Source organism: Neovison vison, chromosome 1 (assembly GCF_020171115.1).
Source record: "Neovison vison isolate M4711 chromosome 1, ASM_NN_V1, whole genome shotgun sequence".
Taxonomy (NCBI): Eukaryota; Metazoa; Chordata; class Mammalia; order Carnivora; family Mustelidae; genus Neogale; species Neogale vison.
This window is the reverse complement of record NC_058091.1, coordinates 80,853,104-80,880,426: the sequence shown is the minus strand read 5'-3', so window position 1 is coordinate 80,880,426 and position 27,323 is coordinate 80,853,104. Positions and strand designations below refer to the sequence as shown.

The 27,323-nt window shown below is 37.0% G+C and overlaps 1 protein-coding gene across 2 annotated transcripts in view; it reads right to left on the bottom strand.

Annotated features, from left to right (window-relative positions):
* MAN1A1 (mannosidase alpha class 1A member 1) overlaps positions 1-27,323 on the bottom strand; it is a 166,009-nt gene that overhangs the window by 49,294 nt on the left and 89,392 nt on the right. For both annotated transcript variants that reach the window (XM_044249762.1, XM_044249769.1), the window contains exon 6: positions 21,503-21,597. In XM_044249762.1, coding sequence (XP_044105697.1) covers positions 21,503-21,597 — 95 coding nt within the window. The remainder of the gene's footprint in view (positions 1-21,502; positions 21,598-27,323) is intronic.

Here is a 27,323-nt window from a genome sequence, read left to right as displayed (position 1 = left end):
AAATTATGGAGATAAATCTATCTATTATCTATCTATCTATCTATCTATCTATATGTCTAACTATTTCTATCTGAATTTTTTCTTTTCCAAAAGATAGGGAGGTTAAAAGAACAATATTTTTGAAAGGTTCCTGTATTTTACCTGAAATGCAATATAAATTCTAAGTAGATTATAATCCCTAGAGCAAATCTATCTATATACATAGCTAAATATATAAAATATACATATAGATATATAAGCAACAGTGTATTATACATCTGAAACTAATATAACATGCAGTGGCATGTTAACTAGGCTGAAATTAAAAAGAAAATTTAAAAATATACAAATATAGAAAAGGAGAAAAAGAGGAAAAGCAGGTAGCATGCATGAGCTCCCTATGTGCATGAGTTTCCCTTGCCCCCATATTACAAAGTAGGAAGGCATGATGGCCTGTGTAGACATTGCACACAGAGTTGGTTTCTGTTACAGCTGAGTAAACCTTAATCTTTTAAAGGAACTGCTGACATACTTGCCCAACTGCTGCTCCAGAAGGGGATATTATCTTTTATTATCTTGGACAGCAACAAAACAAAACAAAATAACACAAAACAAAGACACAGTACTTTTATCTTCTGAGGCTGTATAAAACATCTTTGAAAAGATAGGAAAAAAGTTGGTAACATTCAACAATTCTACCTCTAAGTATTTACCTAAGAGAAATGAATACATAAGATGTTCACATAAAGACTTGAACATGAGCTTTCACTAGCAGCTTTATTCATGATCACCAAAAATTGGAAATAACACAAATGTCCATAAACAGGAGAATGGAAAAACTATGGCACATCTATACAATAAAACGCTACTCAGCAATAAAAAGGAATGAACTATTACATACAGAGTAACACTAATGAACCTCAAACATTGTACTGTATAGAAGAAATCGGGCAAAAGAAAGCACGCACTACATAACTCCCTTTGTATGAAATCTCCAAAGGGCCAAATTCATTTCTAGTGATAAAAGCATGTCAGTGATTGTCTGGGAGGGTCAGATGAAGGGACGGGAATGACTACAAGAGTCACATGGAAAGCTGTGTGAATAAGGAAGTGTTGTATATATCTTGATTCTAGTGTGGTTACCATAGGTGTATGTCTGTCAAAATTCACTGAAATTTACCTTTAAAATTGATGCATTTTTGCATGTAAATTATACCTCAATAAACTCGCCAAAAAAAAGGGCACAAAAATGTATTTCATTGTTATCTCTTTAAAAATGAGAACTGAGTTGTAAAACTGGATTAAAATTCTATAATTGGAAAAATAACAATTTATTTAGAATAATATTTTCTAAAGGTTAATTTATTCATTAAAATTGTAAAAAATTTGTCATTACAGAGAAACACACCTGTAGTATTCATTGCTCTACACTTTTAAATCCTTAGAAAACCAAAATTTTTCTAGATATGTGAAAATACCTAGGGGAGTGAAAAAGGAGACTAGAAAAAATGCTTGATTTTCTAGGTCTTAGTTTAACACATTCAGTGGAAAGTTAAGCAATGTTGGAATAATAAACTTATCAGACTTGTGAACGGTTTAGAGAGACCCTTGAAATACACCTTTCTGGTAATGATGTATTGATTCTTTACTAGCATAATTTATTCCTTAATAACTTCATCAGAGAAAGTTTTGTCTTTAGTTCCAGATCAAATAATCTGATTAGCTTCGTTCTAACCCCACAGGTGTTTCATGTGTTTACAAGGAATCCAAAGCTTTGGTTAAAAAAATAAAAATCACACTCTAAAAATATCATGATATTGTGCTGTTGACATAGGGTTTTCTTTAATACACAGCTAACCCTTGAACGACGTGGCGGTTAGGAGTGCTCACCTCCTGACACAGTAAAAAATCATCATACAACTTTTGATTCCTCAACAACTTAACCTACTGCTGACCAGAAGCCTTACTGATAGCATAAAGAGTGGGTTAACACATATTTTGTATGTTTATGTAGTATATACTGTATTCTTACAGTAAAGCAAGCTAGAGAAAATGTTAAGAAAATCATAGGAGAAAATGTACTCACAGTACTGTACTGTATTTTTTGAAAAAATCCACATATAGGTGGACTTGTATGGTTCAAACTTGTGTTGTTTGAGGATCAGCTATATATTAATAATTCTTAAACTTCTTTTAATGATTCCTGGAACAAGTTTTTTTGCTGAGAAAAACCATCTAGACTTGCCATTCACATATGCACCTTTGCCTTACCTTGCTCTTTTCCGACACAGATATTTCTCCTACTTGGGCCCCCCTTCCTGGATGGGCCACTCTGTTCTCTCTACCTCGATCACATCTATACATCTGCTTGATCTCAGCCTGAAATCACATCTCCAGGAGTGCTGTCTCTGACCTTCCTGCAATTTGATATATTTTTGTGATTAATTAATGTCTGCTCCCATAGACTATAAATTGCGTAAGAGTAAAGTATTTGTTGATAGGTTTGTTTTTATCAGTTTACCCCCTCCTCCTGGCATAGGGAGGGTGTTTAGGAGGATGGTGGTTATATGATGTTTGCTGAGTAAATGAACAGGTTCCTTTAATAAATGAACAGGTTTCCTTAGCTTGTCCCAAGCAGAGCACTGGTCTAGCTCACCAACTGACTACTCTCCCCAAGCAGCTTCTCTGTGCCAGTACTCACTCAGTTTAATATAACTGTAGCAACTACAGTTATATATAATATATAAAACTGGACCTCAGGTAATAATCGCAAGAATGTATCTTGGGCCACATGATCTTTCTGCTGATTATAATACTCTGTGCTCGCTCTATACATGGGCATGCTGCTTTCTTGTCATGCCAAAGCATTACTGAAACTTATTTTACCCTGTCATTAACCCTTGGAACCGCTTATCAAAATGCTAAGGAAAACTAGACTACGATTGGATAAAGCTCCCAGAGTGTTAGGACTATATTCCTGATTCTTAAAAAAATTTCACACAAAGGTATTTCCCTCGAGTTTAAAAGGCAAAGACAGGGCGTCTGGGTGGCTCAGTGGGTTAAAGCCTCTGCCTTTGGCTCAGGTCATGATCCCAGGGTCCTGGGATTGAGCCTCCTATCGGGCTCTCTGCTCAGCAGGAAGCCTGCTTCCTCCTCTCTCTCTCTGCCTGCTTCTCTGCCTACTTGTGATCTCAGTCTGACAAATAAATTAAAAAAAAAAATCTAAAAAAAGGCAAAGACAATGGGGCACCTGGGTGGCTCAGTCAGTTGAGCATCTGTGTTCAGCTCAGGTCAGGATCCCAGAGTCCTGAAATCGAGTCCCGCATCAGCCTCCCAGCTTAGCCGGTAGCCTGCTTTTCCTTCTCCTCCCTGCTCCTGCTCTCTCGTACTACCTCTGTCTCTGTCTCTCTAGTAAATAAAACCTTTAAAAATAAAAAATAAATAAATAAAAGGAAGGACAAGAGAAACACATTGCTGGGCTACTGTCTGGACAGTAGGTCAGTGATTAATGGGGAATATTTGCCATGCTGTGCTGTGATATTCCACTTTTATCATTCCAGACTCATTGGACTAAAGATCATGTGTATACATTCTTTTTTTTTTTTTTTTAAAGATTTTATTTATTTGACAGACAGAGATCACAAGTAGGCAGAGAGGCAGGCAGAAAGAGATAGGGAGAAGCAGGCTCCCCGCTGAGCAGAGAGCCCGATGTGGGGCTCGATCCCAGGACCCTGAGATCATGATCTGAGCTGAAGGCAGAGGCTTAACCCACTGAGACACCCAGGTGCTCCATGTATGTACATTCTTAATAGGACTTACTTTTTACCTCATCTTCTAATTACAACGCTTTCATACTAGAAAATTATGAAGAATGTTTTCCCAAAGTGTATCTCTACTTTGAAAATCAGCCTACCTGAACAAAACATTCTCTTCCATCCCTTAGAGTATCTAGACATAATTTAAATCTTTCTTATGATTCATATTTTTGGGAGTCTTGTTTTCTTATTATGCCAGAATAAGAGAATCTAAACAGTATTTAGCTAACCATGGGACTTGGTACATCAGATTTGAAGGTTTAGAGAATGGGGAAGTCTTAATCTTTTATCTAGCTATATTATGTAAAACAGAAAAATAGCAAATACTGAAATATCAATTTATAAAAAGATGCCTACATTATTTTCACTAAATAATTCGTGTCTTATTTACAGAATAGACATTTGCCAAAAAGATATTTTTTCCACTTATACCTCAATGCACTGTTTTTTTTGTTGAAGGGGAAAAATAATTGATATTACTTTTTAATTCACCTTCATGCATTCAACACACAGTTACATAGAACTTTTTGAAATTCTACAACTTAATAAAATAGCTTTTATCTGTAGGAGGAAACAAAGCGTTAGGAGAACAAGGAAAGGAAGGTGATTAAACTTGTCCAGGGTGGGGAAGGAACAAGGTAGAGAGAAAGAAATGGAAGGAATCTTTGAGAATGGGTGACATAACTGGACTTTTAAAACTAGAAGACGTTTTTGTGGTTCAAGGGTCTGTTTCGGCCAAGGGACTCTATAGGCATGGATGTGTGGTTTGAGAGCATAGTGTCTACGTGAGGAAAAGCACTACAGCTTTGGAGAAGCTGTTAAAGATTCTAGACTAAAGGGAGAATGTGTGGAGAGCAGAAGGAGAATATGATTTGAGGAGATGACTAGATATACCTCACAACTATGTATCTGTGTCTATATCTATACAAATACAGTGGAACTGGGGGGAAGAGAATTTGGCAGCAGGGAGACTATTTCCAAAGCTGCCGTTCTAGCTCAGAATGGAACCCAGATGGGCCTAGAACTGGGCGATGAATGAGAATGGGAAAGAAGTTTGGCTGTGAGAGGTGTCAGAAACACTATGGAAATGAAGTAGATAGGATCTGATGACAGACTAGCTGTCAGGGAGAAGTATTTACAGACCTCAGGATGTTTGGACTGAGGTTACTGGTCTAACAAAAGGTCAGTCTGGCAGGGAAACTCACTTGGGGATTAAAATATGGCAGATGACTTTTTTTTTTTTTTAAAGGATTTTATTTATTTATTTGACAGAGAGAGATCACAAGTAGGCAGAGAGGCAGGCAGAGAGAGAGAGAGGAGGAAACAGGCTCCCTGCTGAGCAGAGAGCCCGATGCGGGACTCGATCCCAGGACCCTGAGATCATGACCTGAGCCAAAGGCAGCGTCTTAACCCACTGAGCCACCCAGGCGGCCTGGCAGATGACTTTTGACAGATGAATTTGAAGTGATAGCTGGCACTCAGCAGGTTATAGGGATTAAATTCTGGAGTGAGGGCTGGGCTGGAGGTCTGGATTAAAGGGTGGCTGTTGCCTTTTAAAATCTAGGGTGATCTGGATGTGCTTTCATGTAAAGCCTTTGAAAGACAGCCAGTTGTTGACTCACTCATATATACCTACACCTACCCTCATGCAGACAGTGAAGACTAGAAGGCAGAGATGAAACAGCTACTTCCCGTGTGAAATGTCTGTGTCATGGTGTCAGGATCACACCAAAATGTGTGTCCAGCACGCTTGCCTTGCTCATAGCCACAGTCTTTACTGTTGGCCTCAAGGCAACTATGCTTCCCAGCATCTTTTGGGCCTCTTCATGTGTGCCCTGAAGAAGGACCTGGACACTTGCCACTCATCTGTCACTGCAAGAGCACTGCCAGCCTGGGGGGACAGAGACCAGTCAAGCCACTCCATCAGGGCAGTGTGGGATGCTGAACACACTAGGGCAAGACAGCAGATGCAGGGAGAAATAAGGAAAGCTTCCCGGAAGTGGTGCTGCCTATGTCACGTCTGAAGTGGTTGGGGAAAGGAGGGTTTTTCCAGACAGAGATAATGTAAATAGACAGAGAAAAGAGAAACCATAACACAACTGAGAAATTATACTACAACAGAAATAGAGACTATAGAGCCCCTTCTTGCCTAATTTTGATTTTTATTTAAGGTAATGAGTAACCATGAAGAAGTGAGATGATAAACATAAAGAAGTGAGATAATAAACATTTAAAAACATTTTCATTTTAAAAAACATTTCAACAGTGTGGAACTTTGGAAAATGTCTTGGAAAAGTAGGGCAGGAAGATCTGTTCAAAGTAACTGCAATGGCTGAAGTAAGTGATGTTGAGGGCCTGAGTGGAACAGCAGGAAGACAAGATCAGAAATAAACAGGCAAAAGAACAGAAGTGAAACATTATGGATGATGCATCAAAAAGAAAGAAAAAGGGTGGGGGGCTAGTGAGGGGAAGGGGCCCAGAAAACAAGCTCCTGGAAGAAGGAAAAGGGGGTACATTCAGGGGTACAAGTGATGGTAATCGATATTGTTTTTTGAGGAAAGAGGAAAGAATGGGATTCAAGTGATTCAGGCACAAATGTAGGACCCAGTAACAGAACACCCAGATGTTTTTATCTAGAGAACACGGAGAAGAGTATCTGAACATGTCCAGAAAGTAGGGAGAAGGAGATGTTGATGAGTAGGTGCGTGAAAGAAAAAGAGAGAGGGACTGATGCCTCCAAGAGTCAAGACAAGGTGGGAGAGGGGACAAAAGACCCTCCTCGCTCACCGAGAGCCTGGTCAAACTACAAAAAGAAGTATGAGTGACTGGACTGTAGAGAAACACTTTTATTCTTCCCGAATCACCAAGACTCTTCTTAGATCCAGTCTCAAATTCTGACTCTTGTTATCACAAAGATGGGGAGAAAGCACAGAAGCAGAAGAATCACTAAGATCGCAAGAAGGAAGAAAAATTGGTTCTAGAAAAAAGTTTGAAAGAATTCAGGTTCTTTACTCTAGAAGAGAAGATGAAGGGGAGATTTACATAATCTTAGCTTTTTTATATCCAGATAAGAAAGATGCTATGCATATAATTTCCCATTTTTAACTCTTTAGAGAGGAGTCCCTATTTGTTTACATTTCTTTTTATCTTTAAATAGTAGAAGTGAGCTTAACAAAGAGTTCTTGTATATATATCAAACCCTACAGTTATTGGTGAAATTCAGTTCTGGATTCCAATTCTGGAATTCAACCAGACACACTGAAAACTTTTTTAATAACCTGGAAGTGCTTAGTCATCAATATAGTACAAACAGACAAGCACTGTGCTAGCTTATAGTGGCAGGAAAATAGCAAGACATCTCCTCCTATCTTTCCACCAGGTATCAGGAAATTTAAAAGCATAAAACTATTATTATTATTACTATTAAGTTCAGATAGTTCCAAATGATTTAATTCAAATTAAAGAATTGGATTTTTATGCCTGTGCCAGACTAGATTCAGTCAAATTAAGGAAACTTTAAAAACACACATATATTTGGAACTCCTTTGGAGACTACAGAGAATGGCAGAAGTATAAGGCATTACTATTAGCTTGTCTGGCTGCCTGTAGCTTATACACTCATAATTCCTCTTGCTTCCCATCTCTTCCTCTTTACACTCTTTTCCTTAAGGATAAACACAATAATAAATAAAATTTGCAGCACCGTTTATTTGAAAAGAGACCTAGGTTTTACCGTCTTTAGAAAAACTAAAAAATTACATGTATTATCTTTATAGATTATCCTATATAGAACCTACACTAACTCTACAAATCACAGTTTTTGAAACTTCTTTCTCAAATATAAATATGGAATCATTACTCTCCTGGTGATAGGCCTCAGAAACTCGGATTAGCAAATTCTGTAATCTGAAACTCTTTGAATTTAGCAAAAATTTTGGATACTCACACCAAATATGTTGTCCATTTTAAAATATTACTCTCCAAGGATAGACTGACACAGGCATTTTAGTGCTACCCAATCAATGTTAAATATTAATGTCTTTAAGCACTTTCTGACCTATTTCGTATTAAAATCAATAACTTACCTTAGAAAAGTTCTTGATCTAATTAACGATCTTCTCAGGCACACTTCCACAGCTGATCCACTTTAAAGTGGAGGAAATTAATACAAATAACAGAGAGTGTGCCACAAGATTATTCAGTCTTACAATATTTAGGGCTGGTTAAAAGGAATTTAGAGCTTCCCTTGAAACCAATTTAAAAAATATTCTCAAGAGTAATCTAAACAGGATCAAAGTCCACTTAATACAACAAGACAATATGCCCATTATAAACCGCCAAATGATAAGACATTGATCTGGGCTTCACAAAGGTAAATGACATTTGGATATTTATTGTTTATGGCAGCAGCCTTTGAAGCAGAATGCAAGACTCTTAATTAGAGCGTAGGAAGGAACTATCAAAGCTGCTATTTCTAAATTTTTTATCTGGAAGGAAAAAAAAAAGCTTTATCAAATTAAATATTCAGATATTCCCCACTCCCCTCCCTTGGTGCTTATGCAAAAGGTTTCATACAAGATACCCCCATGATGTTCCTGCAGAAACTACACCATGAGAAGAGGTCAGCAGGGTTCTGCTGTTGTCAGTGACTCTTGAGGTATTGTGGAATGAACTATAGAATGTCATCAATGCAGTTAATTTTAAAATCCAAGACCTTTCACAGTAGAGTAATGATGATATTACAATATTTGTAATGAGATGGACAGTGACTATGAAAATATTTTGCAACAGAGATTTTCTCATTGTCTTGAGGCGAAGTGTTTAATCAAGAGTTGACATTTCAGAAAAAAAAATGTCCTTATTTGCTGATGTTTTCTGGGACAAGTGGTTGTTGGCAGAATGTTACCTACCACATAATTTAGAAGAAGGAACAGGAGGGAGAAGGGGAATAGGAAGAGAATAACATGCTTAATGTACAACTTGAAAAAAAATGTAACAATTTGACATGGATAAAGAATCTGGATTGGAAAGAACTCTAAGGAAAGATCATTTAGAAACTGGACATTTATGAAAATATTTATGAAAGTAGTTTACCTTATAACTCATGCTTGTATCAAACTTGAGAATGAAAGTTTCTAATTCTGCTTTAAAAATCTTCTGAAGGAAGAGTTCCAAAGGTTTTTCTATCTTTCTATTAGTTTGTAAGAACAAAGGATGGTATCAGGAAAGACCGACATTTTCTGGAAGAATTATAAGAATATTCTTTGCATAACCAAAGGATGGGATTTAAAACAAACACCATGTTTAGGAAGATAAAGCAGTATTACACTTCTTTCGCCAACACAACTTTGTTATCTTTTCCTCCTGGACAGAGTTAGAACCAAGTTTTGAAATAAGTAATACAGAATAAGACCTTTGACTACTCATTGTATCACAAGACTTAAACTGAAATGAAAACAAAACAAATCACACTTCTCTGACTAAAATGATCAATTAATTTTTTTAAAAGATTATATTTATTTATTTGACACAGAGAGAGAAAGAGAGAGAACGCAAGCAGGGGGAGCAGCAGGCAAAGGGAGAGGGAGAAGCAGGCTCCCTGCTGAGCAGAGAGCCGGAGGCTGGGCTTGATCCCAAGACCTTGGGATCATGACCTGAGCTGAAGGCAGATGCTTAATGGACTGATTCACTGAGGCACCCCCATTATCGATTACTCTTAATAAAATACTTCATTTCCTCATCTATTTCTTTTTTTTATAACTTTTAAAAAAAAGTTTTATTTATGTATTTGGCAGAAAGAGATCACAAGTAGGCAGAGAGGCAGGCAGAGAGAGACAAGGAAGCAGGCTCCCCGCAGAGCAGAGAGCCTGATGTGGGGCTGGATCCCAGGACCCTGGTATCATGACCTGAGCCAAAGGCAGAGGTTTTAACCCACTGAGCCACCCAGGCGCCCCTCTTCATCTATTTCTTATCCTTTTTACAATTTTACTTTTTGAGTGTTTTTAAATGTATAGGACACAATACAGTTGCATAATTTACACATATATATTATAATGTATACATAATTTACAAATAAAAGTACATGTTCTAGGGTGAGTGCTCAAAAATGTTTTACTGATAAGAGGGCAGAAAAGCATAAAAACCGTGGGCTTACGGTCCTGTTATAAGCGTGCGATGCGCATTCCATCATGCGGCTACAATAACTGCATGGAAGTAAGTGGCTGAAACTGCTGCCTTTCTATAGTGTTAACAGGAATTTTTCAAGAACCACAATTTTAATGCCTTGCAATTAATGAACTCACCATAATTTTAGTCCTTATTCCAGTCTTTATTTTATTCTAATAATTTAAAAATAACCCTCTTCAGCTGGGCAGTTAAATTGTGTACTTTACTTCCCTTTGTTGTTCCAGATGACAATGACTATGAGGACTCTACACTGCTTCCCTTGTTCGAGGAAGACTGAGTTATAAACTGAACGCATGGGAGGCTCGTTAGAATTACAGATGTGTGTAGGACTATTATGCACACATGTTTCTCTACATGAAAATCCATCCTTTTGTCCTATGGTCTGACTTAAACACAGATGGTAGGAACAGATAGTACAGAGGGCTACCATGATGATTTCAGGATCCTGAAACTCCACAGTGATCCACACTTTTGGATCTAAAAGACCATCGACTTTTTGAATTCCAGGGTTTGGTCATAAACATTATCCCGGTAAAACTGGTACACTTTATGAATCCCACTTCAACAAATGGGAAAACCAAATCTTAGAGAAAGAAGATAGGTGATCGTGTTATTTTTTTTTAATAGAGTTATATTCAGTGAAATACAGCATTTTAAACACACAGATTGACATAATAGGAGAAATATTTACATTTGTCACACTGCTCTTAATGTAGTGGAAGCAGAACTTTTACTCCTGTTCCTTCTGCTGCCATCTTCTTAAACAGAATCAGCAACGTTATAGAAACTGGCATTGTCGGATATTAAAAAAATTATGGCAAATCTCTAATTCGTAATTCATTTATTTCCCAAAGTCCATTTGCAGAGTGCTAACGAGGTATAAAAAAGGCACTATGCCGACAGCTCTTTGGGACCAAGAGTGGAACAGGACATTCTATACTCTCTGAGGAGACAGAGCACCAACCCCAAGGGCACAGACATAGAGAAACAGAGATGAGAGAACCCAAGAATGTGTTTGAGTCATTTTGTGTAAGGCATGTAGATTTCTTATAAACCATGATTTAAGGATTCAGCAAGGAGGTTAACTGACCTTTGAAATAGGTCATATTTAAATAGTCATATTTAAAAAGAAAGGAACACAACAAATCCAAAGTGTTTGTATGATGTACTCACACACAACCTTTAGAAATGATATCCACCTTAACATGGTTTATGTAACTTTTATTGTACTTCCAGTGGGTAGAAGAGACTTATGCTTAAGTTTTGGAAAATGCTCACTGATGGAACCATTATAGTAATTACACTGAATCTGTTTATTAATTTGTCACAATTAAGTCAATAAGAGCTTTACTAATGTCCTATTACTTGATTAGTTTTGAAAGTGATTATCTTAAGAACTTGACTTAATTGGAAGACTCTCAATTTACAAGGTACATTAAACTCTCAGTAGCATCTTAAGATTATTCAACATATGCAGGTCAATTACCAGTAATCACTGTTTTGTACAAATGTTCCATAAAAACTATAGCATGACATGACAAAGAGAGAAAGTAAGATCTAATTAATAATGCTAAACCCCAACTGACATTTCCAGGATAAAAGGGCAACATGAGCATTCATACAAAGTCTTCCTAAAACTAGGTCTATCACCAAAAGTCAAATAAAGAAAAGCTAGCAACTCTCTACCTTACAGATGAAGATAATTTGTCGTGATTGCTACAGCACCAAATTGCTTTGCCTGTACTCATGCCCAGCTGCACATTCATTTCCAAATTAGTAAATTACAATTAATTCTTCCTGCTCCATCACTTTTCTTTTTCTAGTTAATAAAAGAGACTGCAATCAATTATTGTTCAACCCATTTTTTAGAACAGATCAACTACAACTATTACTGCATAAGCAGGAAATATGGAGTAGTTAATGTACCTACTGAGATTGTAAAGCCTTTAAAAACTATTGGCTGTAGTATAAATACTTTATATTGACCTTCCAATTCCCAAAGAATCAATGTAGTTACTTGAATATTTATAATGATTAGCAATAATAAGGGCTGAGAAAGTCCTTTGATACCTAGGCTGATTTCCAAACACCTAATCAAATGATTTCATAAACTTTTATATGAAACTTTATTAATCAGATATTTGAAAGGTTTGCCCCACACTAAAAACATGAGCCTGGTCTTGAGATTAATCACAGGAAAAATTGATTGCTGCCTTCATTAAAAACCCAGGATAGCAAGCTCCTTGAAAAGATTATTCTACTGCTGACCTGTAAAGGCATTGTATGAATTATGTGTTCTGACTTGTTCCTAATTTAAGTCCTGTACACAGAATACATTTCAAATTGCCAAGTCTGATTTGTCACCGATTGTGTGAATACAGTGAACAACGCTGAATCTGTAAAATACTAGTTCTGCGCCTTTGAAAAACTTAAGATGAAAGCCACCTTGAGTTTGTTGCATTCAAATAACTATAATTGTCCTTAAAATTGTCCTGGTGAGTTAACTGTTTAACCAGTGGGGATGCCGGGATGTTGGGGGGTGGTGGTGGAAAGCAGTGGTCATATTTAACAATCCAGTCCATGGGTTTTGTACCAAGGATTTATCTGCTGAAAACTCAAGAGTGAGGAAGGCCTCTTAACAGACTTCCCACATACTGCAAATCATTTTTTTAAGGGATTTAAGCAGTCCTCTTGGGATAGATTGTCTCTCAACTGCCTACACATCGCCTTTGATAAATTTCTGCACTTTAATTACTCATATGCTGTAATTCAGCCTTAAATGTAGGTACTTAAGGAAATACGGAAAGAGCATTTTTCAGCATTGAATCCATGGTTGAATAGAACAGCCACTTTACTGTACTCACATGTCAATTTTCTGCCATCGCTCTACTGGAAGCACAGTCAAGTGGTCTGTGGCCGATGGGAATTCATGAAGCAAGACGGTGGGGTGGTGTGGAGAAGTCATAAGGACTGTGCAAGTCTGTGTTCAAAGACAGATGTGGTCTGCTCCTTCCTCCAGGGAATAAAAGACACTGAAAACCTCATTTACCTGGGTATTAACTTCGATTATGGCCAGAGCAGTGGGAAAAAACAGAACAGTTTAGGCACCGTTAGGTTTTTCTAATTCTTACTGCCTCACAATGCATGACTAAGAAGCAGCAAAGCATCCTTTGTTCAGAAGTGCTTGTCCCTTAAGTCTTAATAAAGAAGGATATACACAAAGGACATTTAAATTAAGTGTGCTATCTTTATTGTCCACTTGGAATACGTAAAGGCCTTCAGTTTGGTCAAGCTGCTGAGTGCTTGGCACAGATGTAGTGATCTGAAGCTTGGTGAGAGAATTAAATGACCCAGAAGAAGCCTAGGTTCCCTCCTCCTCTTCTGATGGGAGGATGGTCAGAGCCTCTTTTCTCTGGCTCTTGGATGCCCTCAGGTACAGAGCCAGGTCACCAGAGGCTTAAACTAAAGTTGCTTTGCCTGAGCCACAGGAATAGCTCTCTTTTCTATGCTACCCTGAAATCCTTAATTAAAACGCCTTTTTTTTCCCCTCCCCCTATGCTAAAATGGACCAACATTTGCTTTCTAGTCTTACTGGATTAAAAAAAATAATCGTGCAAGGGAATGAAAGAATGGGTAAACTCTTTGGGGGTAATTAATGTCTGGAATTAGCTGCTTTTCAGAAGAAGCAATGAACTACTCAGAGTTAACTGAAAATGTTGGGTAACTATTAACAAAAGTAAACTAGTCATAGAAACAGAAACCCCCACACTCCTTACCACCTACTCCCTCCCCTCAAGGATGTTTGGACTTGGGGACCTCACTGAGCAGCTCTGAGATTTAACAATCTAAATGGTTCTGATGGCCCATTTCTTATACTACAATGGTTCTCAAAGGGTGGTCCTTGGACCAGGAGCATCAGCTTCTGCATCAGCTGGGATCTGTGAGAGGCAAATTACTGAGCTTTACTGAACCTGTCCAGTCAGAAACTCTGGATGGAGCCCAACAATATGTTTTTAACAAACCCTCCAGGCAATTTTTACATACTCTAGAGTTTGAGAACTACTGTTCTATTAAAACTGGATATTTTCACACCAGTTTTCTAATATTTCTGTATCTCAATGTTAAATTGACCATCAATCGACAGGGAAATGTTTTCAAAGGAAATTGAGGAAACAAACCCAGAACCCTCAGGATATACATACTAGACTTAAAGCAGAGATTCTCCACCCCAGCTGAATAATGGAATGGCTGAGGAACTTTGAAATATGCCAGGACCTTATTCCAAGCCAAATGAAACAGACTGGGGGAGAGGGAGGCAGCAATAACATATACTTCTAAATGCCCTAGTTATTCTCAAGCCCTGGAAAGATTGAGAATCACTGACAGAAAGTAACCACAGCAGTTGGACTCTCAACAGAAGTTGGGCAGTCTAAGAATTAGGAAAGAGGGCGATGTGGATGTTCACAGCAAAAATACACACATACTTTCACAGATAAGGTTTGTGCCATATTTTTTTAAGATTTTATTTATTTATTTGACAGACAGAGATTACAAGTAGGCAGAGAGGCAGGCAGAGAGAGAGGAGGGAGCAGGCTCCCTGCTGAGCAGAGAGCCCGATGCGATGAGGGGCTCAATCCCAGGACCCTGGGATCGTGACCTGAGCTGAAGGCAGAGGCTTTAACCCACTGAGCCACCCAGGCACCCAGTGTTTGTGCCACATTAACTGAACACTAGCTAATGTGTGGGACTTGGGAAAAGAACATTGCATTTTATTGCCTCACACTCCTCTTAAATCTTACGGGTGGAGCAGCTATTATTTCTAGAGGAGATAATTCACCAATAAATGTAATTTTAGATAGAAAGCTGAGTTTTGACCCTATAGGCTAATTCCTATATCTAAATTAAGATATAGATATAGAATCTATACCTATATCTAAATTTAGATTATTCCTAATAATCTAAAAAATAAGAACTGTTTGAGTATGGATCCACCAGAATCCTACATGTACTACATTGAGACATTCTCTCCACACTTCAGGCTAGTTCTACCAATACCATTTATCTTCCTGACCTGAAAATGGGACTTGAAAATAGGTTAGAAGCATTGAATGGCTTAAAAACTTCCATAAAGAGGCATCACCAACCAAATTAGTTTTAACTACGTATTGTTTTATCCTATGTGTGCATATGCCTATATATACATACACACCCCCACATAATTTTATAATGAAAATTGAGAACAAGACTATACATTAACAGTAATTCCAATTTATGTTTATTTCATATCACTTTAAAATGATAAATCTCCTCTTACAATTAATTCATTAGATTTCCACAAAACCTTTTGAGGTCATCAGGATAAGTAGGATTACAGCTATTATTTTCAGTTTAATTTATGAGACGACAACCTCAGTTTAATGAATTATCCAAGACCAAGAGCTATACTGACCATGTTAATAAATAGCAGCTTTAACTATGGTACCAATATTCTAATGTCTGATAATAACTTTGTACATGTTAGTATTAAAACTTTAAAATATGGTTATTACTATTTCCAGAAAAGTAAAATTATTCAAAAGAATTAAAGTAGATGAAAGAGGGAAACCCAATTTAATAAAGCATTCAATCAGAAAAAACAAAAACACAGACTAGGTTAGCTTAAGATGCTAGGAGAGACTGGAAATTCTTTCTTTCCTAAAATTGATTGGACTTCTCTTTGAATTCTTCTTCTTTTTTTAAAAAGATTTTATTTATTTATTTGACAGAGAGAGAGAGAGATCACAGCAGGTAGAGCAGAAGGCAGAGAGAGAGGGCGAAGCAGACTCTCTGCTGAGCAGGGAGCCCAATGTGGGGGCTCAATTCCAGGACCCTGAGATCATGAACAGAGCCAAAGGCAGAGGCTTAACCCATTGAGCCACCCAGGTGCCCCTTCTCTTTGGATTCTTAACAGGTACATAAAACATATAAATAAAAGACAGAGTATAAGACACAGCCAGCCCTGATTTTACATTCGGGCCATATCAGTTCTGCACTACCTTTTAAAACATAACTAAGTGTTATTTGTTTCAGAATATTAGCAAATCATTAAATGAGTTTGATGGGCTCATGCTAAAAAATGTGTTTCTGGATTTTTAAAACATAATTCTTATGATGTTAAAGTATATATATAATATATACATACTTTATTATATATATTATAAATTATTACATATATAATATAATAATATGTTATATAATAATAAATATTATTATATATATTATATAAATATATAATTATATTCTGCTTTATCTTAAGATTTAATAAATTTAACAATGTGGACATCTATATTTCAACTATCAAATAAAACGGAGACATATGGAAAATATTTTAAAAGATATCTAGCCTAATTAGACGGTCTTTCATAATTTGTGTCTATGAAAACCAACCATAATTAATATTTAAGCATTTTACACCACCAACATAACATGCAATAAAGGGGCTACTGCTTTTTGTTACAATATACATAGTACATGCTTCACACACGATAATCTTTCACTATTAGAAAACATTAAGCTATGTACTATTCTTAATTAAGGTCCCATTTCAGTCAAAGTAAAGCAATTTGCAACTTAATTATAATAATAATACAAATTGCAATGTAACTAATGATATAGTATGCATTTGTGTTGGTAATTAGAGTAGTCGGTAAATAAGACTTTACAAAGCAGGAAATAAAAACAGGTGAGGGAGTTGTGCTCATTCATCACCTTGCTGACTAATGAGAGCTGGAGTGGAGATCAGTCACTTCCAGCACATTCCTTGATGTGTGCCACAAAAGCATACACTGTAGACAGTTCCACTAACCTAATATAACCACCAGGCAAGTGCTGTGTCAGTTTAGAAAAATCCACAGAGAGAAATAAGTGATAATATAGTATATAGCTAAAACTAACTCATTTATCAAGAAAGACAGAATAATTATTAGGAATGCCCAGACTGTATGCCCTGTGATAGAAATGAATAATGGGAACATTAACTATATTATTTTAAATTAAGAATACACTGGAGAAAACCCCAAATCTAATAAGTTTACTCTACCTACGCTTGAATTACACCCAGGAATATGGAAATAGTGAAATGCCTGATTTTACAAACCACACAGGTGATTTTTCTACTGTACAGTGAAACAAAAGAATGCAGAGGGCCTCCTGTTCACAGTAATAATAAGACTGGACATCAAATTTTGACATTTCCATATTGGAAAAATTGAGTTCTACCAAAAATCTAATCTATTAAAAAGGCAATGTTTTCCTTTTAGCAGAGGTGTGCTATAACTTATGCATCTTCATTCTACTATCCTATTGGTGAAGCCAGTATGTTAGTTGAATCCGGTCCTGTGTATAACACTAGGTATCTCTTCAAATTATCACTTGTATTAAGTCATGATTCCGATTACTTTATAACAATACAGCAGCTCTCAAATTAAGATTACAGATGTAGTGAAAGAGAGAATTTTATATATATACACATATATATGTGTGTGTGTGTGTATATATATATATATATATATTTTTTTTTTTTCGCTGAACAGATTTTGGGACAGAATTCCTAATGCAGCATATGAGTAAATTATTTAGATTTTCTGCTATTCTCAGTTTGTACAAATGCTGAAATCCAATTTGGCTTATTGGTGTTTTGGCTCCAAATGCATCAACCTCTCCAATTTAAACTACTGCTTGCTTTAAATTCAACTCGGTGAGTACTTATTATCTCTCCTTGGCACAGACCATCTTACATTTGTCAATTACATGAGTGAGTGTATAATATAGTAACATATAAAATATACATTCTGCTTTACCAACCAGGATGTGAATACCCTGAGGGAAAGACTATGTCTGTTATCTTTTTAAATAAAGTGAAGAGAAACAGAACATCTTCCCAGAACCTAGCATGGAAACTTCATCACAGCAGGGACTAAAATAAATGTTTATATCTTACAAAGAAAAGGTAAAGAAACCAATTATCTTCAGGCAATAATATGAATACTAGGCAGATGTAAATAGATAACCATAAAGTTCACATTTTTTTTAACATATAGGTATTGGCAAAGAGCTGCATCCATATTTTCAAAATTGAGAGGGAAGAGAACTGTGCTATTACAGATAGCATATTCTATATTTCTGCCATTATAATTATTGTCAAAATTTTCAAAGCCAGTCAACAGTGAGTATGTTGCTCTTCTAAAAAGCATCCTCAAGCACTTTTTTCTTATGGGCATCATTCCACAGACACTCCCTCATTCTGAGAAGATAATTAAGAAAATATGTTTTTGCCAGACATATTTTTTTCTTCTTTCTTCTGAAAATTCTACTGGTGACAGTCTTCAAAAAACTAGAAAAGAAATTCCATGCCAGCTGTCCCTTATCCTCTGGCCCATACTATAAAAATACAGATATTCAGAGGAAACAGCATGTAATGTACATGTCGACAGGAACAGCACACTCTGAAATGCAGTTTACTGCAGATAAATATGAAACCCTGTCTTCCTCTCCTGGGAGTGATTCTTTGATCTCACTGCTGGAGGGAGAATGGATTCAATGAGAACCCTCAATTGGGCAAAGGGATATAAGGAATTTTAGTGGATTTATAGTGCTATTAATTTTGCCATGGCTTATTCTCTGAATTTGGATAGGTCATTGCTATTTAGCAAATGGGACTGAGAATGGATAAAATATATAATAAAAAAATTCATACAGAATGCCAGGAAGAAATTAAAAGTGTTCCCATCAGCTGTCAAAGGGTCACCTAATTTCCTCTAGTTTGACATGAAAACATTAGAGAGTACATGTAATGTACAATGGTACAATAGTTTTTAGTTTTTATCATATACAACTGTCCTGTAATCCTTGAAATTAGAAAATTCCAATGTAAAATACTGTAAATTCAAAATAAGGTTTTTATTAAAAAACCCATAATGTCCTAGTTAATGAATTTTCAAGAGGTATAGATATGAAAGCTAACAGACAATTTAGTATTTAATAGTTTTGAGAAGTAGTCCTTTATGTACTGAAACACAGCTCCACTGTAGAGTAAGGATAGATTTAAGGGAAAATCGTCTTGGCTGTTAGAAATAAACACTAAGTAAAATTAAATAGGCTTTAGAATAATCTAATTTCTTATGCTTATTTTAAGGGAGGCTAGAACTAATGGAATGATAGCAGCACCTTACAATAATTGGCTGAGCTTCTGCAAAGATGTCGGTGCACATCTCTCTCTGATAGTTTTAGTAGGGCCTTATTTAGTTTCATTACCTCCCAGGAATTAATATGAACTAACCAGCTCTCTTAGAGTAGAAGGTTGGATGGAGTAATCACCCAGTCCAGTAGTCTAACCTCAGGGTTCTCAGGTTCCAGGTGGTCTCTGATGGTAGTCAGCTCTTGGAAATTGTGTAAAAATATACGTATTCAGGAATGTGCATTTTATGAGGAGAGGGCCATGTTTCAATAGAATTTCAAAGTGGCCTATAAACCTGTAAAGGTTCACAAAACAACTACTGAAGTAGCATAATTGCACTTTACAAATATTCCTGCAGGTGGAAATGATTGCTCTCAAAACACCCAAGAACTGCAAAATACCGAGCCCCGGGTCTCCTGATAACCACCTAACTCAGTGTATTATTGTGCCCATATCATACTTCTCAGAGGACAAGTAGGGAAAAAAAAGTGTTAAGTGTGCACAGTGTTTTCGTAAGCAGGTCTCATTTCAGGTAGCAGAGTAATTTCTAGGTCAGAACACGGTCTATAATACAATGTCCAGGGCGCCTGGGTGGCTCAGTGGGTTAAAACCTCTGCCTTCGGCTCAGGTCATGATCCCAGGGTCCTGGGATTGAGGCCTGCATCGGGCTCTCTGCTCAGCAGGGAACCTGCTTCCTCCTCTCTCTCTGCCTGCCTCTCTGCCTACTTGTAATCTTTGTCTGTCAAATAAATAAATAAAAAATATTTAAACAGAAAAATACAAAGTCCAAAGTTATGGATGGTATTATAGGTGATCTACATGAACCATCCTGGGCTTCCAAACAAACACGATACTGCCTCCAGGCCTAGCAGAGATCCGCTCCTGCTTTAAGCCCCTGCAGCATATGCTCCGACCTTCAGGGTGACAGAGAAAACCACAGGATCCCTAAAGGGAAAAATCGATCCCGAGATAGGACATCATATAATAGAGAACTACCTCAGGTTCACATTGGCCTAGTTGTGTGCTCTCTCCCTGCCTCACTGCTCAATGACATCCCTGCCCCAAACTCAAACACACACACACACACACACACACACACACACACACACACACGTAACAGGGTGATTTCAAGGTATAGATATATAAACCCACAAATGGAAACAAAGCATGACATTTAACTGATTTATTAACCAAATAAGTAATTTCATGATTGTTTAAGATGAATTTTAGGAAAGAAAGTCACTAAAATAAATAATTAAAAATAAATGGACATTAATCCTGCCAAACTACCCTGTACATCCTCTTGGCATTTCTAAACCAAGAAAGATGTTTAATTTGTGCCTATGTATCAATGTGTGTATAAATGTCTAAGTACATATTCTATCTTTACCACTTACATACAGTATGATGTTAGGCAAATTACTTAATTTCCCTTCAAAACAAGTTCTTTATTAGTTTCCATTAGTAAAACGGAGATAATGGCCTTCTTGGGTTATTGTGAGATTGAATGTGGTAATACATGCACAGAGCCTAGAACAAAGCTTCATATTTTATGATGATAAAACCATCATATCATCATCATCATCAGCAGCACCACCACCACCACAAGGAGGTACATAAGCAATTAATTACTTACGGGAAAGATGAAGTTAAAAAGGAAGCTTAAGATAAAATGGTTTATTGATGAAATGTTCAAGCTATCATGAAAATTCAAACTACTCCCTGGGAAAATACCAGAAAGTCTGTTTAGCCTAGATTTACTTGGAGCAAAATTCCCATGGACTTGCCATAACAGGATTCTCCACCCAGATGCCCTGAGAAGGTCTGGTTGATCTGGGTCAGCAGGGCAGTTCCCTTCTGTCCTGTACAACTGTGGGCGGGGCAGCCCAGGTGCTCCCCGTGTCTGTCACGCCAGCTCCGTACATGGGAGATCTGATTAGTCCAAGGTTCTAGCTCTGCAATATCCTGTCAGCAGCTTAACTGAAGTAAGTGCTCTTAGGAACTGGATTCTTTGAAAGTGAAATGCTTTGATGACAATTTTAAAGATAATGGGGTCTACAGAGAAACAAAATGTAGCATCACCATGAAATAGAAAACCTCAAATCATGTTTGGCTTGGATGACCCTGTTGGGGTCATGCTATCCTATGACAGGGACCACCTAAGGCCAAGGAACACTGGAAAAGGACAGATGCCAAGACTGCCAATGGTATCAGTCATTGACATCATGCAAGAAATCATCCAACCAGTTAAAGCACAGTACTGCATATTCCAACTTTAAGAATATGTTGTTAAAATGAAGAGTTTTACCTTTTTATATTCAGCAATGCCCAAGGTATTCCAGAAGGAGTATGAAACGCAGGTAGCAATTTTACCCCAAGTTCCACTGCTTTCTTTCGAAATATCTGAAAAGTTTAAACAGTTACATAAGTTCCTGCTGTAAGCAAAACAAAGTGTTCTACTACCATCTCACATTTAGCACTTTCCGACTTTAAAATTTTCTTCATATGAAAAGATAAAAGTGTCTCAAATTAACAGAATTATCTAGCAAAGCAAGAATGGTCTGGGGGCCCTCATGCTGTGGGGAATTCATTACCAATCTTGGTTGCACAATTAGAATCATGTTGGGAGATCTGAATAATGCTGATGTCTGGGTTGCACTCCTAAGATTCTAAATTCTATGGGTTGGAGCTCCCTGATTAGAATTTTTTAAAGCACCACAGGTGATGTCAGGTGATTCCAAAATGCAAGCCAGGGGCAGAACCAATGCTGTTAGGGGTAAGTCCTGGACTGACAATTGGAAGAACTGGTCCTCTTCCAGCTTTACTTTTATTAGGACCCAGAGAAAGAAGTTTTAAAAAGATGATTTATTACAAGTAACCTATATATCCCCTCAGCTCTTTGCAGTTTAACTTCCTCTGATGTTAAATGTAGGTGAAATGAAGATATAAAGTTAAATTAGGTACAAATTATGCCCGGAATGTATAAGGAAGATAATATATGCACATAAATATCTAGAATGTAGATAAAATGAGGACTGGCAATAAAATCATCTGGGAGTTCTGTGAGCTTGGTAAGGCTGCACGGTGGAGAGAACATTTGGATGAGGACTCTGTGCAGCATGTCAGGGGCCAGTGATACTAGAGATTGGAGTGGGAAGGGGAGGAGGCATCCCTGGAGGCATCCGTGTAAACACAGACACAGGCAAGAGGGGGCACGTAGGCAAAATGGAATAGGTCAGCTCGCCTGGCCAAAAAAGAGAGGAATACTTGTAACCAAGTTGGAAATATACAGCATGGGCCCCAATCATGGAAGGTCATACATATAAAGCTAAGAATTTTACTCTGTTAAAATGGGAAAAGATTGAAAGTTTTTAAGCAGCCAGTTCACTTGAGCAGATTGTGCTTCAGGAAGAGTAATTGGATGACATCCATTCACAGTCCCATTGAAGGAAGACCTGGTATAGCTTTCCCTGTGATAGCTGAGACAGCAAGCAGGTGCATTACCCCTTCTCCTGTAGGACTGAGCATGGTGTGCTAGGAACTCAACTATTTCCACTTGCCTCCTCTTTAAACAATGGAGCTGTGAGAAAGGCTGGGGAAACCCTGAAAAGCATGGAAAATGGAAACAAAGTTCTCTCCCAGTCAGTGGGATAGTATTCTTTAAACCCACTGTCAAAGAAGTCTTGTGTTGTTTCTCTAGAGGAAAGGGTTCCAGTCCATAACTCCTGCTCTAAGTCCTGAGCCTCCCCACAGACAAATCCAGGCACTTGGGCTTCCAGACTGAAAACACTCCAGTAATGTCAATGTTGACACTATTTCAAAACCTTACTCTTTTTCATTCTCTCATCTATTAATGAAAATTAAGAAAGTAATGAATTTTCATGTAAATTTTTCGTTGATAATTTAGACTAATATTCCTGGCATACAAACAAGGACACAGACATTTATAGCATAGAGAAAGCACTAGAAAACAGAGGTATCATTTTTTCCCCATTCTCTTTAAACTGGACAATTTTCCCATTTCAACAACTAACAGTATATGTAAGGAGAGAAGAAGAAAAAATAGACCAAAAGATAGATTCTTCCCTTTGTCTCCCTTACCCTAGAGAATTCCAAGTTCTCTTCTACTGAAAGTGACTATCCAATCACAGCCCAGCCATCTGTTGACTTCCTAGTTTCTACTTTTTAAACTGTTAATTAATTAACTCCTTTTCAAGAAACTTACATAAGATGGAAGTCAAACGAAGCAATTAAAATACCATCGTGGATATTATAACCATATGGCGTGGGAGGTTAAGGAGGCAGGCTTTGAAAAACACAATGCCTATGTTTGAATCTCAGTTCCAACTTTTTCAAATTGGGTAATTTTGGACAAATTGCTTACTCTCTGTGCTAAGCTTTCTCATCTATAAAGTGGGGATAACAACAGCATTTGTTATGTTAAAGGTTGTGGAGGGGAATGTGTTTTTTTATATCGAAAGACCTTAGGACATGCCCAGAATGTATAAGGAAGTCACCACATTAAAAGGTTAGTTGTATCATTATGGGGATAATGATAGCACTATTTCCCTAAGAACTTTCCCTATTTACTGCCTGAAATTCTTGTCTTGGCTTTCATCCTACTGCTGTTTTGGTACCTTCTACTTGGGGGTGGTGGTGGTGGTGGTGTGTGTGTGTGTATGTGTGTGTGTAAGTGTATGTGTATGTGTATGTACTGTGACCCTATGACACATGCTCTTATTATAGTATTCATTCTCAAGAGCTAAGTCCTAAATTCTCATCACCTATATGCATTTCTTAATTCAACTTTCCATGTTAGCTCTGGTTCTGTACTTCTCCATGTGTGCTCACATCACAATTTGGGTATCTTGTCATCTGAGACGTAACATGTCCACGATGAAATAATCACTTACTATTCCAGTCAAACTTGCCCAGTTCCATCACTGACAGTGGTTGGCCAGTCTCTGGGGGCTTGAGAGAGCAAGCATTTTGACTACTGATTTATCACTCTTTAGTCATAAAGTGTCAATGTTCATTTTCCCCAAAAGTCTCATATACAGCCCATTCCCTTTCCAGGATATGAACATAGTCTTCATTTTCAACACTGAGTACAGACATAGCATTAAAAAAAAAAAGGTCCTCTTCCTACCTAGTCTCCCATTCTCCAGTTTTTTCCCTCCTGTCTCTATTCATCTGTATCTATATTACTAAATTTCTTCTTTTACTGCACAATTTTCTTGTTCAAGAAACATAATGATTCCCTCTTGTCGAAAACATCAGGTTAGAACTGATATACTAAAAACAAAAAACCAAAAAAACCAAAAAACCGGATATACTGACTCTTCAATGATTTCTATGAATCAGACCAATCTAGTATCTTCCATTCTCAAAAGAAGGACTCTGGCTCCAGCTCCAGCCATCATGGTCTCGCAAGCACTCATTTAAGTTCAGTCCACTTTAGTTATCTTAAAAAAAAATTATTTTCCTCCCAGCTCTCTTGAGATATAATTGACATGTAACAATGTAACAACACAATGATTTGATTCATGTATACACTGTGAACTGATTACCACAATGAGCTTAGTTCACATCTCTTTTTGCATAATTACTTTTTTTTTTGTTTGTTTTGGTGGTGCCACCTTAGTATACTTACATAGTTCTCACAACCTGAAACACCCTTTACTGCCACTGCGGGTCAAGCCAAATTCACTCATTCCTTAAGGCTCAGGCTAAGTCCCAACTTCTAAGATGCAAAGAGATCTTTGCCTTCTGTGAACTCCTACACTGACAACAGGCATCACCCAAGGCAACATAGGATTACAGGAAGCAAGATATGGGTATCTGCATGCTTCCTTGTGTGACTCTCTTGTATACCCAAGTAATTTTCTTTTCTTTCTAAAATAGAGAAAAAGACTTCCATTTCTCCTTCATTGCTTACACATATCCTAATCAGATTAGCCTTTTTTGTTGTTGTTGTTTTTTTCCACATTAGGCCATTTTGTATTTAAATTTATTGCTATCACCACAGTATTCCTATGAGTCGTGTATGGGAGGATATTTATATTCTCAGTTGACCTTTCTATCTTGAGGCTCCCTACTCTGCCTTTGCTGATTTTCTAGTTCTCTGAATGCCTCATTCATTCTTAGCTTCAGGAATCTGCTTCCATGTCCCCTTTTATGAGAGGTCTTTCTTAACAACCCCATGTAGAGTTAGCCATCTCATTTATGTTCATCATGTCATCTTGTTAGTTTCCGCTCCACTATTTATCACATCCTAAATTAACTAATTATTTATTTTTGACAATCCCACTTGTTGTAAGCTTCACACGGCACGGACTGTCTTCTTTGTTGCTGTATATGTCTATCTAGTATCCAGGAAATTAGCTGGTACTCATTAAATGTTCATTTAATAAGTGAATGAATCAATCCAATATTAATAAATACACTTGAGGCACTTTAATGAGAAGCCATTGAATATTCAAGTGCTTGTAAAGTACTCCATCCTATTCTATAAGTTTATATGGTTGGAAAATAATTATGTCAAATATTATAAAGTCTCAACCTTGGGCACAACTACAAAATAGTTTTGGGTGAAACCATTAATTAACATGTTGATGCTCTAAATGAAATCATATGTGAGCCTGAGTCAATCCTGATTCTTAATGTTTGATTTGTTATCTCCTCCTGAGATATGGAGAGGTTACCGGGAGGAGGAATCCAGATTCTCAAAGAGAACATCTTTCTACCTAAAATGGTGAGTATGTAATAAAATTCCAAACTAGCTTGCTAAATTAATACTATTAAGAGAATTAAAGAGAAATGTCACCAATCATTCTAAAGAAGAGTTAAGTTCTAAGTAGCACATCCTGGACAATGTGCTGAAAGGCAAATGATCTCAAAAAGCATACTTAAATGGCTCTTTGGTGCAAACTGGCGAGCTGGAGGTAGCACTGGACTTGGGTAGCACTTGGATGCTAGCATGGGCTCTGCTATGGTTTCAGTGTGGGGCCTGGGTGCATCACCTAGCTTTTCTGGATCTTGGATTCCCCAACAAAATGGGAGATGGGGGCTGGTAATTTCTATTTTTGATTTATAGAAAAACTAGTATTCAGAAGTCACAGAGCTAGTACTAAAATGAGACTGGCAAAAACCCAAAATTATTATCATTTTTATAAAGATAGGAAGTGTTAATTTGCCACCAAATTCTTAGTCAGTCTTGGTTTCCAGGGTTTACTGATACTTATATTTGGTGGGGAGGATTTTACAAAGAGAGCAAGAAGAAAAATGACAGTTAATAAAATGCAATCCATGCTGAAATAGAAGATATTTTCTTTTTTAAAAATGATCATTAAAATTAGTTTCTTTGTGCAACTTGCACCTATCAATTTGAGATGGGCAGACATCTTAGGACCCAAAAGGAATCTTCAAAAAGATCCTGCATCATAGAGATTCTATCTATAGCAAAAAATCAAAACTAATATAATCTGCTGAAAAAAGGGTGGAAAAATATGATGACATAGCTTCTAAAATAATCCTTCAAGCATAAAGCTAACTAACAGGTTTACATTTAAAAAAAGAAAAAAAAAGTTTTATGGTCTCACGTTAAGAATTTCAAAATAACTGCACCAAAACTACATCTTTTCATTACATTTAAGGAACATCATCAGTCTTATTGCTGTTTTTGATCAATGTTTTAAAAACTTCGAATTTTAGAACCTATTAGATAAAAACATTTCTCTTTTTACTTTACCCTCACAGATAGGATTAGACAAGGCTGTAAACAAGATGTATGACTTTTTTTATTTTTTATTTTTTTTCTTGCCTTTCTAGTTTGCAGATCCCTGAAGAACTGTACAAGAATATTTACATGCCAGAGCAAAGAGTAAGGAAAGAGGAAAAGAATAAGAACAGAGGGCTCTGGCTCTGGAAAGAACCCGTTTCAGTTCAGACATGCTTAAATTTGAAGCTCACAATCAATATCAAAGTCTTCCTTCAAATGCTTATGCTGAAAACTTTACTGTGAAAAGATCAAACACTAATTCCCTATTAGTATAAGCAGCGTTTTCCTATTACTCATTCTCACTACATAAAGCTTTCAGCACAAGATGCCACAGATATGATAAATATCT